Source organism: Seriola aureovittata, chromosome 15 (genome assembly GCF_021018895.1).
Source record: "Seriola aureovittata isolate HTS-2021-v1 ecotype China chromosome 15, ASM2101889v1, whole genome shotgun sequence".
Classification (NCBI taxonomy): Eukaryota; Metazoa; Chordata; class Actinopteri; order Carangiformes; family Carangidae; genus Seriola; species Seriola aureovittata.
Window position 1 is genome coordinate 23,519,291 of NC_079378.1, and position 14,316 is coordinate 23,533,606.

At 41.9% G+C, this 14,316-nt stretch overlaps 1 protein-coding gene across 1 annotated transcript; it reads right to left on the reverse strand.

The window, feature by feature from the left end:
• Window positions 1-5,117: 5,117 nt before the first annotated feature.
• Window positions 5,118-14,056, reverse strand: eral1 (Era-like 12S mitochondrial rRNA chaperone 1). The gene is made up of 11 exons (XM_056398107.1): window positions 13,817-14,056; window positions 11,664-11,822; window positions 11,354-11,481; window positions 11,168-11,245; window positions 11,030-11,076; window positions 10,879-10,940; window positions 10,657-10,769; window positions 8,898-9,203; window positions 8,357-8,506; window positions 7,351-7,431; window positions 5,118-5,575 (listed from the first exon to the last, which is right to left on the reverse strand). The coding sequence occupies exons 1-11, from the start codon at window positions 13,920-13,922 to the stop codon at window positions 5,453-5,455; spliced, it is 1,353 nt and encodes a 450-aa protein (XP_056254082.1). The 5' UTR covers window positions 13,923-14,056; the 3' UTR covers window positions 5,118-5,452.
• Window positions 14,057-14,316: the final 260 nt, after the last annotated feature.

Sequence of the window (14,316 nt, forward strand, 5' to 3'; positions counted from 1 at the left end):
TATGATTTTAGAATTCTAGACGCATTTTATTAAAATCGCTGTTGTTGGTTGATAATATAGTATTTTATGTGTCTAATGACTGTCTGTGTGTAATGTCTGTAAGAGGTGGTTATTTATACTGTTGCTCGTTTGTGCTCTGCTGCTTCATCTTGCACAGCTACACAAACTAAATAATGCATTTTGCTTTCTGTTCTTCTTCATGATTCGTGTTGGATCTTGAAAACGCTCATTTTCTTGCTTTTCTTGCTGATGGAGGACGTGAGCGTTGATCCTGACCCAGACACAGTTCAGGTTCAGCCTGAAGAGGGCAGTCACACTCAGCTCATTAAAACCGACTGAGAACACCCTGCAGCAGCAAAGTCCAACACTGCTGTCGTTAATGAGTATAAACCACTAAAAACTACCAGTACTACTCCTGTATAACACTGGTGTTTCTGAACTGAAGAAAAATCACACTTAAAGCGACTGGGAAGCTTAAACAGAAACATTATATGAACATCATATATCATCTTTGATGTTGTTAAACTTATATTATAAGTTAACATGATGTTTAATGGGAGTTTTGCTGCTTAAAAAACGAATGGAAACCAGTAGAAACTGTTTCACTGACGCCTGAACAGACAACAGAAATGATAGATTATAGATTCATTATTAAATCATTACCTAATACACAAAACTTTAATTTTACATTTCATTTTCATTTGACTTTCATCAATAGGATATTTTGTCCAGTGTCAGTCTCTTCTATATTTTGTGCCTCGGCTCGTAACATTGAAGAACAAATCTTATTGGTTTATTGGTTCATCGAGCTCCAAATGCATTAAAGCGTCTAAATGGAGACATGATCCAGTTTATGTTTGAACTATTTTTGAATTTGAAGGTCACAAGTTAAATCTGAGGGGTCACGAGATGATTAAGAAGAAGAAACAACCGACTGCTACAAGACAAATCTGTAATCATTGTTTTTAACTTTTTCTGTATATATGTGTTTATATAATGTAAAAATTTATTTGAAAAGTAGCTGGTAATCATAGTTGTTGGTTTCCTGTGATGGGGTAATAAGAACAATATTTCCCACTGGAATATTGTGTAGTAGAATTATAAAGTAGCATAAAAGGTAAAGTACAAGTACCTCAAAACTGCAGATAAGTACAGGACGTCAGTAAATGTTAAATAAAAGTAAATGTTAAGTAAATGTACTTAGTTGCATTCCACCACTGCTCATCTTTCATAAACACACGCTGTGGTTTGACACAATTTAAAGCACTTTTTTTTCCCCATAGATTAGAAATAAGTGTGAAATTAGTGCAAAGCATTCAGCTGCCACACCGCTCATGTCCCAGAGTCATTAACAACATCCTGGAAAAAGTCGTACACAACTCAGTAGCAGTGGCTGTTGTGCCAGTTAAACCAAACGCATGTGCAGCCATGTTTGTGCCCCCCCCCCCCCAGAGGACACAATCCTCCTCCTAATAAAAATAAATGATGTGGCTCAAATTACTCCCGACCAGATGTTTCATACTTGTGAAATGATGGTGTGAGCTGCTCTCGGTTAATGACAGATGGATAAAAAGAAAAGTTCAAACAGGAGAGGAAAAAATGAAATTCTCACTCATTTCTTTTAAACATCGCCTCAGAGGACGATCACACAGACTCTTAATTAGTCTGCTTATATAAAATCTATTTCCACAATGTTGTATTTGCTCTGAGCCAGTGGGGTTTGGGTGGGTGGGGGGGTGGGGGGGGGGTGGGGGTGGGGGTTGAGCCTGGAAAAAGCTTGAAGCATGTGGGCCACTACATGATGTCATGTCATTAAGATTCTCCTAACTGCAAACAGTTTAATCAAACCCCAACAAGTTCCCCTGATCACGTCCGATAGAAGCGGCTTGTTCCTCCCTTTTTGTCTCCACCAGAAAAAACTTATCTCTGAACGCAAATGGATAATGTGAAGACGAGGCCGAGGCATTTCTGCTGCAGATAAAGAGTTGGAGGGAAACCAAACCACCCAGATAGTCCTACCTCCACCTTTATCTGCGCCGACAGGAGGGCCTCTCACGCCCCGAAACCGGCTCCCACGCCCTAACCAGGGAGTGTGTTACCATGGCAACTGCCATGTACCCAGACCTTCCTAAAGAACATGTCTCAGCTACATACAGCATCCATAAACAACAGACGCACGTGCTGATAGAATCATTGTGTTGTTGTTAAAATATGAAGTGTTAAAGTCTATGCCATGCATAGCATTGAAAACAGTGTGGATGTGACTGAGGACACGAGGACGACACTGTCCATATGTCTCTGCTCATGATTCGGTGTCGGAGCATGTGCATTCATCAGTGCTGCTGGGAGAAGTCACTCCACCTTTGTATTCTTGTTTATATCCTGTACAACATGGCGCTGACCTTCTTCAGCTGCCACTTAACAAGCTTTTGCAGCGATTCTTTGGATTTAAATTCAATGAATCCAGAGTGTGAAACTCCCCAGGAAGACGCCTCTTCTCTTCAAAAACAGCCTGTTATTAAGGGATGCAGACAAACCGTCAGGGATTAAAGACAAACTACAGCTGCTCTGTCGCAGGCATAATTTGATGTGCAGTGTGTGTGTGTGTGTGTGTGTGTGACACATCTAATAAAAAATAGATATCACCTCTCCATATCCTGGAATCTATCTCGGCATATGAAACAGAAATCCACAGAATTTAATAAGTCAGATAACATATCATCAGCTGACATATCGCAGTATTAAATTCCGATCCATGAGACCATCACGCATAAATCCAGGAGGCTATGAGATTTAACAGATGGTGAACATTCGGTTTATTACGGCATTATGAGATGAAGCTCTGAGCTTATTTTAATAGACAATAGAGAAGTCAAGTTTTATCTTACTGTTGAGTTCTGTTAATTAAACATGTCTGACCGAGAGGTCAAAAGTCACAAATAAAGTCTGTGAACACAAAGAATTTGTAGGAAATGATAGATTATTTTCTTCTAGAGACGTAAAGCTGCTGCTACGAATGTACTTTAGTAAAAAAAAATATAATAAACAACTGAAAATGTCAAATTAGTAAGTTTTTTCCAATGATATCAATAAAAATTTGTATATAATTGTGCATATTTTGTTGCTTCTGTTCACTGTTTTTCTTTTTTAATAACAGTTCACAGTAAATGTTGTAAAAAATAAAGGTCAGTGGGTGTAATCCGGGTGTGGCCCATCACTGGACAGAGCAGGCAGGTTAGCACCAGATAAGAAAAAAGTTCAACCCGTGCTGTCAGGTCCAGCCCAGATGTCATCACAGTATGCTAATGAGCCGGGGGCCTTTAAGTGCGGGAGCCGAGCCGGGGGACCGGTCAGGAGACTGTGACCCTGACCAGGACACGTAGCAGAGCCTTAAAATACAAACACGTGGTGGAGGGAAGGTGTCGGCGAGCCGTAAGGTGAGTGTGTGACAGAGACGAGGGCTGAGCTTCTTGTTTTACACTTTATTCACATACATACAAAGTTAATTTAATATCATCTTTAACATCATTATTTCCACTGCTTGACCTTCTGTGTGCATCACTAACGAGCCGTCATCTCGCAGATTACAACAACACGCTGCTGACAGTTATGTCTTGTGCCCCGGACAGGATATCATCTTATACTGTAAGTTTATTAAAGAGACACTACAGTATAGATGATGTACTATCCAGGGTTTCATTCAGCACACTCTCAGGCCTGACTGACTGCAGGCTGCTCACGCTGCTCACAGAGGAGGGCCGTCAAACCGTTACCATTACTGAGTTTTAGTAATGGTAAGGGTTATATGGCCCTCGCTCAATGTCATCTGGACCAGCAGGATGAACAGGAGGAGAAGGCCGATTGATGTCTTATTCATGAGCTCGTCTTTTCACCCTGTGTGTTTTTTTTTGTTTTTTTTCATGTACTTGTGGATGTGTGTAAAATAAAAGCTTGTGGCTCCCAAACAAATGAGCGCCTCATTACTGTGGTAAAAACACATCTGAAGCAGAGTGTGAGCGCTCCAAACGTCTTTGTGTTTGAAGGATTGCTTTAATGCGCCGGCTGACATACATCAGTTGTGATATTTTCAAGCAGCAGTTGGCTTGTCTAAGTGGTGATCTCTGCTGCGCAACCGGCTTGTCTAATCACTGGGAAGCAGCCATTGCAGAAAGAGCTTGAGGGGTTGACACAGCTTCTGTGAGACATTCAAGGCCTCTCCCTCGCTCTCTCCCCCTCCCTCCCTCCCATCGCCCTTGCTTTAGGCCACTGGCTGGTTATTCATCAAGATGCCCCGGATAGAGTAACTGTCGAGTTAACTCGCAGGCAGCAGGAATGAATCTAATCACCATTATCTGACCCATTTTAGCATCAGGTTAGTGCTCCATTTTGCCATCCATTAGGGAGACAATTCAGCCCTCAGGGGCAGAGCTGGGCTTTATAAGAGCCAAAAAAGCAGAGGGAAGAAGAGGGGGGAGGGGGGAGGTGGGGAGGGGGGCAGGGACGAGGAGAGAGGAGAAGGAAAGAAGCAGCGGAACAAAAAGTGATAGTCGGAGGGATGGATGGCCACACTTCAAAGGCAGCGGAGAAGGCTAAAGTGATGTGGGAGTGCAGGGAACAAGGGGTGGATGGTACATCAGGGACATCTGAGTGAACATGACTGTGCAGGTCCCACTTCAGTTTATCTACACCCGCCAAGTAAAAAGCTCTGAGAGCCAAAGATAAACCATCGGCCCTTTTCACAGCTCGCCAAACCTGCGCAGCCATAAACACGCTGTCATACTTGTGTCAAAACATCCATTTGATGAGAGTCTGTGTCATGTTTGTTACCTAAAATATATCAGCGTGAATACATGCCTATAATTCACGACATTTTATTTTGCAGCTCATGTAAGCTGCTTTTAATCACCATGTTTTCTCCTCTTAGCTGGATTTGGGCTGCCCTGGTGGCCTGGAGGTGAAGGTCTGACAGAGACGTCTCCAGTTCACGTCTGGTTTGTGACCTTTGTTGCACGTCACCCTCCCCCCCCATTTCTGTTTCCCTCATTTCCTGTCATCTCTCTCCTGTCTCTCTACTTTCATATAAAGGCATAAAATGCCTCCAAAAAAAATCTAAAATATATATTTAACAGAATTTTATTCTACAACAACAACAACCACTATAAGAATGACTACATCTTAAAGGTGCCATCTTTATATGAAAATCTTTTACGTCTCATGGGACTGCGTGACAGTCGCTGCTGATGCAAACATCAAACTTTTGAGTACGGTTTCTTCTCTAAAGAGGTACAAGCTCAGTGGGAGCTCCGAGTCTGTGGATACAGTATATGTCACCTCCTCAGACTCATGATCAGATCTTATCCTCCAGTTCTGCCCTTTGCAGATAAATCCAGCAGGATCCGTCTCCACCTCTTCGTCTCCTCAGGGTTTCGCTATTGAAGTCTTTCCTTCCTCTTCACTTCCTCAGCTTGACTGAGAGCTTCAGCTTCACATCCCTCAGGTAGATGTGACTCAGGTCCTCGCCGGCCTCTCGGGCGATCCGTGCTACCATCTGGCCGGCCGCGCCGATCACCATCTTCTACACGCACAAGAAATGCAACCACAGACATCAGAATCCAGTGAATAGACGGGGCCATAGGTTTTATGTAGCAGGTTTAAATTAATTTAAAATATCCCTGTGGAAAACAGTACTGTGATATTGGGAGATAAAGCATAAAGATACAGCTTATTATGTTTTGTAAAGTCAACTTTAAGATGATGAAATTCCTCCCTGTGTGAAATATTATTTAACTGTATTCATCCAAACTGCATTCAAACATTTTGAACAGAGGTGTTTAGTCCATCACGTAATTTCTTATTCTGATGATTCATTTGAACCTTGAAACTCTACAGTTCAGCCAATGTATTTCTACTTCCTGTCAAGGTCGTGTGTGACGCTTGTTTTCCACAAAGAAAAATGTCAATTTGATTTAGTTAAAGAGAACTGAACAACGTGGCTTTGTAGCAGGAACTATTCATAAAATAGATGAGATGATTTCTTTGGTCGGTCGTTCAAGTCAACATTTCGGTAGTTCTTCATTTGCTGGATGTAGAAGCTGAAGAATCGTGTTGGTCTGAGTCACTCTCCTCGGAGGTCAGTGGCCTCGAAACATTTCTGTGGCACAGATGTAGCCTCAAATATTCTTTTTCATCAAATATGTATGGTTTGGAAGAGCTGCTCAAATATTTACAAGTTAAAAACACAAGGAAAAAAAGGAATCTCAAGTTCTGAGGGAACAACAGATAAATATCAGGAGCCATAAGAGAAGCTTCAGATGTCACTTCACTTCCTCCAGTCATGTGCCTGCCACTGACTCAGCCTCCTGAATTAGTTTAACAGTGATATTTCAAATGGTACTATTTTCTAAGTTAGTCTGTCTGTGCTGCATTCACAGTACATCTGATCACTGTGAAAAAGAACTGCGGCACAGGAGAAAACATTCATTCGGGCGTCCAGATTGTGACAATAAACAGGCTCTGTGGGGTTTTTTCGCAGGATTTGATGTTTGACATTTGCATTGGCCAAATGTGATAAAAATCTGAATCCATCCACTTTAACTTTTTTAAAACAGTTTTGGATGTGGGCAAACGAGTGAACACACAGGCACTTTCAAGTCAACACACTGACATCCTGTCATTCTGTCACTTTTCCAATATGACAGTATTAGATGGACGGAGAGAGAATGTCATCGACCCCAGAGTGAGAGTGCAGTGTTACAGCAGCAAAGTCTCATAAAACACAAAAATATATGAGGTCCTGTAGGCGTGAAAAATATAATAAAAGTGTATACAAAACCTATCTACTTTAAAGCTACATATTTTCCTCTTCCTCTTGTTTTATTTGAAGTGTTGATCCATCAGAAGATATATTTGTGGTTTTAAAACCAAAAATCATCTCAGTGTAGTTTCACATCTCCTCTCTCAGGCTTCTCCCTGGAGCTCTAGTAACAACAGGTCAGTGAGCCAATCAGAAGAGAGGAGGCTCCGAGTCTCTCTTCTGATTGGCTGAGGGCGTGGCTGAGAGCGGTGACTGCTTTGTTGTGACATCACAAAGTTCTAGAAGTCCTGACGGCTGGTTTTAAGGCTCAGTTTCTGAATACAGGCTGTGTGCATTTCTCTGTGGACTGAGGTTTTGATACTTTCACAGTATTAATATAGAAGCTAGACCTGATCTATAATCACACTACACATGGACAGAGACCTTTAGACTGTATGAGAGCTTTAAATAACCAGCTGAATATACAGTATGTTTACAGATGAGTCAAAATTGATATCCACTACAAACAGAAACAGAAACCTGCAGAGAACACTTACCATGTGAGTTTCTTTCGTGGCGTGAAGTTTCACTGAAATATCGAGCTCACCGTTTTCTCCATCCTGCCACAGTTCAACAGACTGAAAACAAAGACATGTAAATGTTAATCTACAGATTCCTCAAAAAGCCAATACAGTGAGAATTAAAGTGAAAAGATGTGGACAGTGAAACAGGAAACGCCACCTGCCGAATTAGAGCTGTGGCCATTGCTGCGTATCCCAGAATTTTTTGCTTGCTGAATATTTTTTGTCAAATATTTGCTTTTGGATTCATGTGTTTTTATTTGTCAGAGAACACTCATGCCCCATATGATAACCTACTACAATCACTTCCTCGTGGTCGTTTCCTCCTCCACTCAGACTAGTTTCAGGTCACATCCTTGTTTATCCAGAGTCATAGAAAATATCAACCATTTGTGTGAAATTTTGTCATAATTGCGTGAACTCTGTTTTGTGAAGTCACCGCAACCTTGACCTTTGACCTTTGACCACCAAAATCTAATCAGTTTGTCCTTGAATCCTAGTGATTGTTTCTACCAAATTTGAAGAAGATCCGTCGAGGCGTTACTGAGATATCGTGTCCACGAGAACGAGACGGACAGCGAGCAACCCAAAAAAAACAAAGCAATACGCCTCCGGCTCAGACTGTCGCCAGCGCCGAGGAATAATAAAATCTACAAACCAGTCTGACTCCGTACCTGTGGGAGCAGGAATACACAGTAAATACACACCAGCATGATAAGTAACAATAACAACAATGAAATTAAAGCTTCAAAAGGGAAATGACGTGGACAGAATGGCCTCTAAGGTTCATGTAGAAGTGAGGCAGGTGGAGGTCGGGTCCAATAACTGCAACATGTCAGCACGTGGAGTGAAAGTGAGTATGAGGGGCTTTAAATAGGCCACAGACTCAGTGCGGTGAGATGTAATAGCTGTTGTCACTTCGCTGTCAGCTTATCATCACATGTGACATAGAGTGTCCCCGCAGAATCGGTTCATTAGTCACCTGTGTCATTGAGTAAGGCACTTCCTGGGGCAGATACTCCAGAAGCTTCTCTCTGATGATATTGGTGCAGACTTCCTCTGGACTCTGATCGGTCAGGACCTCACTGTGGTACTGCCACGGTGCGGGCTTAGCGGCAGCCATGAAGTAGCTCTAAAAGAGTGAGATAAAGCATGGTTATTAGCATTTATCAAACTAAAACAAAACAAACTTATAGAAAAATAAAAATGAGATATAAAGAATAAACTAACACTGAACTAAAGCTAATGCGTCTGCTGGTGAAACTAACAACATACTTAAAAACATAGCCAACACCTACAAAGGTCTTGTCTTTTAACTGTGCGCAGAGGTTAAACAGCTGATTACAAATTTAATTTCAGGTCAGTGTTAATTTGGTTCTACTCTTTAGTTGAGCATTCAGTTTCTGTTCTAGTTTCATTAGTTTTCAGAAAGGGAGCATTTCTTTAAAGGTATAATCACAGAACTTTTGAACATATTTGCACGTTTACAGTTTTTCTTGCTATGACAATAATCGCATGTGTACCTTCAGCGTCTCCACGTCCTGACTGTCCACAGAGGACAGCATGAAGACATCTTTGAAGTGAGGCCAGCCCTCCTGGCTCTTCAGTGTCTTCAGCTGCTCTTTGTTCAGCACAGAGTTCGTCTCAGCGCTGCCCTCAGGCTCTGCGATGTGCTCGTCAGGTGAGAGCTCCGAATCCCCCTCTGACCTCTTTTTGGCCCACGGAGGCTTGATCACTGGCCTGACCCTTATCCTGCGTCCATTCACCATTCCACATGTCAGCCCTGCAGTGATATCCAGCAGCTTGTCCTTCGCCTTCACCAGGTCCACCTTAAAGAGAGCGGAGCATTAGTGAAGAGCTCTGAGACGGCTCGGTGCAGGAGAATATGTTCAAAGAAAGTCTGGTGATAGCCCAAGATTTTCTCTTCCCTGCAAAAGACTGAAAGTAACAAAGTATTTCCAGAGGGTTCAAAGCCTCATACTGTATGTTTTAATCCTGTGTCTCATTATAATAATAATAATAATAATAATAATAATGTTTATTTATAGAGGACTCAAAATCAGAGATTACAAAGTGCTTTACGAGGATAAAATAACAACAAACAAATGCAAGCAAATTAATCCAGATTAAAAAAAAAAATCATCGGGGAGGTTGTTCCAGAGTCATGGAGTCCTGACAGCAAAGGCTCCGCCCCCTTTACTCTTGACGTCAGCCTCTGAGGCTGAAACATGAAGCATCAACACTGAAGAACCAGAAGCTGCAGTTCCTCTAATGACCACTAGAGTCTGGCTCCAACAGTGAGTCAGTCCCCATAGACTCCCATGTTAAAATGTCCAACTTTACAGCAGAAACAAACATGTTTACACCCTGGTACAAAAACACTTTTGGCCTCTAGAGCTAATTTCCTCTTTCATGGCAAATGTTTAACTGTAAGACTTTAAAGCCTTGTTAAGAATTTCTGCATAATTGAGGGCGTGGCCTCTTTGAGTGACAGGTGGGCGAGCGTATGCTTGACACAAACTGACATGCACTGAAGTCTCAGCTCCACAAGCCCCTCTTCTTTGACCATTTTCGGAATAGCTGGGAGTTAGGGGCGGAGTCAGACACTGCCAAGATGGCGACGGTGGAGCAGCTCACTCTGAGCTTCAGAACTGCTCTTCAGAAACCTGAGGGTGACGTCACAGAGGCTGCGTCCATCTTTATTTACAGTCTATGGTCGATATATGTCAGACAGTATTGGCAGATGAACTAATACAAGCATGTCCAAAGTCGGTCAAGTCCAATTTTAAATGGACCGCAGCTTCTTTGCTTGTGGCCTGTCACAGTTTTTCCTGTTCATCTCACAAAGGCAGCTGTCCTACAATTCACAGACATGTCTACAAATGCAGGTGGAACTAATGTTTTCATAAATAGACAACACATATTTGCCGCTTGGTAACAGTCATGGCCACAGCAAAGAAGCGTGAGGTCGACATGCGAGGGGCGCCACTTTCAGGAGCGGTGGGCAGGTCAATATTTTTTTCACTGAGAGCCAAAACTGATGCGTTTGTGTCATTAGCCAAGAGGCTGTGACTGTGATGAAAGGGTTGAATGTGAAGAGACATTATGAGACCAATTCATACGGGTGGAGAAGTGAAACGTCTTGAAGCTAGCTGAGACTCGCTGCAGTGGCTTTTCACATGGCACAGCCCCCGGTATTTTCACATTATCAAATCACAAAATATTGAACATTGAGGCTTATCCATTAAATTCAGTTTTATTACAACATCTGATAGAGAATACCTTATTGAGGACCAGGACAGCTGGGATGTCTGGGTGCTGGGCGAGGCACTTGAGCACCTCAAAGTCAAGCCTGCTGCTCATCCATCTGTCTGCCACATCCACCACCACCACCACTGGAAACAGTTCCAATTATAGTCCACTCTTAATGTTCAGTCTACGACACAGAAGCACCAAAAAGAGTAACTCTACAAATAAATGACTCAGGGTGAGTACGTGTAATACCTAGGTCAGCTTCTTTGACTGTGTTCAAGGGATCCACAAGCAAAGACTTCTCCAGCTGGTGTCTGTGGAAACAGAGGGTTCATTCATCCATCACACTGTATGATAAGACTGTGTGGAGACTACAGACTTTGAATATAAAACAGAAAGGCACCTTTTAACCTTTGACGGAGTGGTGAGACCAGGAGTGTCCAGTAAAATCTATAAAAACAAAACATGTGCATTGACTTGAACATTCGGCTTTGGACTTGTATTAAAAGGCATCAGGAGAGACGTGAGAAAAAGCTCTTACTATCTGTGTGTCATCCTCTGTGACGACGCCCAGCGCACGGGACCGTGTAGTGTGCACTTTCTTAGACACGGCAAACACCTTGAAAAAAATGAGCACCGACTTAAGACAGTGAGCAGCAGCTCCGCCTCAGCGAGACAGATACATGAAAGTGTGGAGGATTAAAAGAGACACAGTTAAGACGGAGACCTTTCTGCCGAGGAGCTGGTTGGATAATGTGGACTTCCCAGCATTTGGAGGGCCTATTATAGCCACTTTCAATACTTTTGAGTTGTCAGGCTGATCTGGATGTCTCAGTAACAAAGACAGTTGTTCCCCTGAAAAAAATGGAAAATAAACAGACAGTAAAAGTGAATATGACAGCAGTAAAAACAGGAACATGAGATTGGTGGAAGGGTGACGTCTGCAGTATTTGAAAAAAAAAGAAAGAAAAAAAGGCTGGGCCAGAATGATCAGATGAGTTTAGGGATGTAAATCTCTGAGGCGGTGGTCTGGTTACCGCTGTCCGGCGGAACTGAGGCTGGGAGGCGATAAAAGCTGCCGTCTGCCTCTGCTGCATTGCCTTTCATCAGTCTGTTGAGAAACGCCTCTGATGTAATAAAACAAGCAGGAGTGAAGATAAATCCATTTCTCCCTCCTCTGCAGCAGGCAACATTTCCTGTAAAGACATTCAACATATCCATCACTTCACTGCCTGCAGCGCTGCAAGGTAACTGACTCATTGTGTTTACTAGGATGTTAAAGTGACTCAGTATTATTGTGCATTTAAAAAGTCCTTGTCAAAAATGTTTATCATAGAAGTTATCACAGAAACATCTCCTCCCAAAGTGCTGGAGCACTTGTGCAGACAGAGCAGTCCTTTGGGAATCACACAACATTTACTATAAATGTTTCACATTACAGAAAAAGGGCACAGTCATGCCCACAGATACAAGCCTTTTGGACCAGAATCCACCAATATATCACTGAAATAGCAGGGATAGATCATAAACTCTGTCCGGAGCTAAATACACTTGGACGCCATAAATCCATCAAACATACGGTGAAACCTTTAGCTAACTGGGTTCAGTGTCATGACAAGCAAACGGATAAACAATTAGAAAGTGGAAAGCTGCAGAAAGCCAGTCATCTCAGCAGTGGGTTTTGGAAGAATATCACACGGCCTGACAAACGAGGTAGAACAATATAATAAATGGGGAATGACTCTGTGATTTCTCTCATTACAAGAGACTGAGTGAAGACAGATTTAAATTTTTTGGGTACTGTCCATTTCAACATGTTATCATTTATACACAGGGTGGCAGTTATGAATGTGGAGGGATGGATGTGGTGAAGGAGCAACAGAAGTGAACACATGGACACTATTTTAATGTTTATTCTACAAAGACTTTGATTCTTCTATCTTTCTTTTTGTTTGTTTGTTTGTTTGGAGTTGATGTATTTGTTGCTTGATTTTCTTTTCTCCTCTGTTTAAAGTTGTTTGGAGACTGTTGGGTTTTTGTATTGTGGAGTTATGAAAAGTAATAAAATTTAAAAGAAAATGAATTAAAAAAAAATATATAAATATATATATTCTGCTGATGAAGAGTTAGTGGTGATAACACACCAACAAACCCTGTGGTGCTCCATGTGAAGAACAAGACTGCCAGCAAGTAAACATAGCAACAAGAAACACTGAATGTAAACTAAATTTTGTTTGTTTTGTTTGTCAATTGACAGAAAATTATTAATAATTTGAAAAGGTGTTTACCCAATAAAGTCATTTATCAAGGCGAATGGGTCAAACATTCCCTGGTTGTAGTTTTTTGCTTATTTTATACCACAGTAAATGACGTAAGAATTTAATACCATTGAGGTTCGTCCTGTTGGTTGAACAACACAAGCAATTTGAAGACATGTTTCTAGACTCTGCAAAACTTTGATGGTCAGTTTTGACTACTTTTAATATTTAATTCATAGCAAAACTATTATTTGATTAAGTGAACAAATAAACACCTAGGTAAAAACAAACAAAAAACACTAATGAAAACAAGTAACCCTAGCTCAAACAGATGCACTGGTGTAGTGTAGGGGACCCCCTCAGGAAGTGTTTTAAGACATAAACATCTACTCCTTCGCCCTCATTAAAAAATATATATAATATATGATTTTTTACACATTGTTCATTATCACCTGGTTAACTTCTGGATACAAGATGTCCCCTCCTCCATTCTCAGTGTGAGTGACCTGGATTATTGTAAAAAATAATGTCTCCACATCTCAAACATCCAAGTAAAGGAAAGTTTGAGTAAATCTGAATATGTTCTTGTAAAAAGGAAAGAAAATGATGAATTTTATAAAGATAAATTACTTGTGTTTGAGAGGCTGATCCAGCAGTTTACACACACAGAGTCACAGGTGTAAATGTGTAATTCCAAATAGAAAAATACAACTTCTTTCCCTCATACTTTGTCATTACGTGTGATTTGTTCTGTCAGCGGACACAGACGTACAGCAGCGTGGCCTCTCTGTCCTCTCTTTAATCTGCTGCTCAGCTGAAGGGCACTTTTCCACATTTTAGAGTCATACCATGCTTCACTATCGACACAACACGTTTCCTTGTTTAAAAAAAAATAGAAATGAGTGAGCTTCAGAAACCGGCCTGGTACTGACCCGCTGTCAGGAGCCATGACGCACTTTCCTGTCGAGCAGAGCCGACGCCCCGCGAGGAGAGGACGGCCGAGCCCCTGAGGAGCCGAGCCCACAGTCTGAGAGCCATGGAGCCGCGGCGACGCTCACCGGTGTGTTACAGCTGATATATCAGTAATTATCGATTAAGAGGTGAGTGCGTCTGTTTACATTCACATTGTCTACAGGGTGACACCATGTTGCTTTGACCAAAGACAAACGACTTCCGCTTTCAAGAGAGTCCTCACAGAGTTTTGGGGTGGAGGCGACACCGCCCCCTAGCGCCCGACACCTCGCATGATCATTTCCTCCTGCATGTTGTCAGACACCAGAGTAAAGCAGGGTCCTCACACATCCTCATTTGACCCTGTTTAAAGAGGTTGTGTTAAAACGGACCCAGTTTGAAATGTCTCTTCTTTGACTTGTATGTTTGTTTATATCTACATTGTTAGTATTTACCTACTGCTCCTACAGTGATACACAGA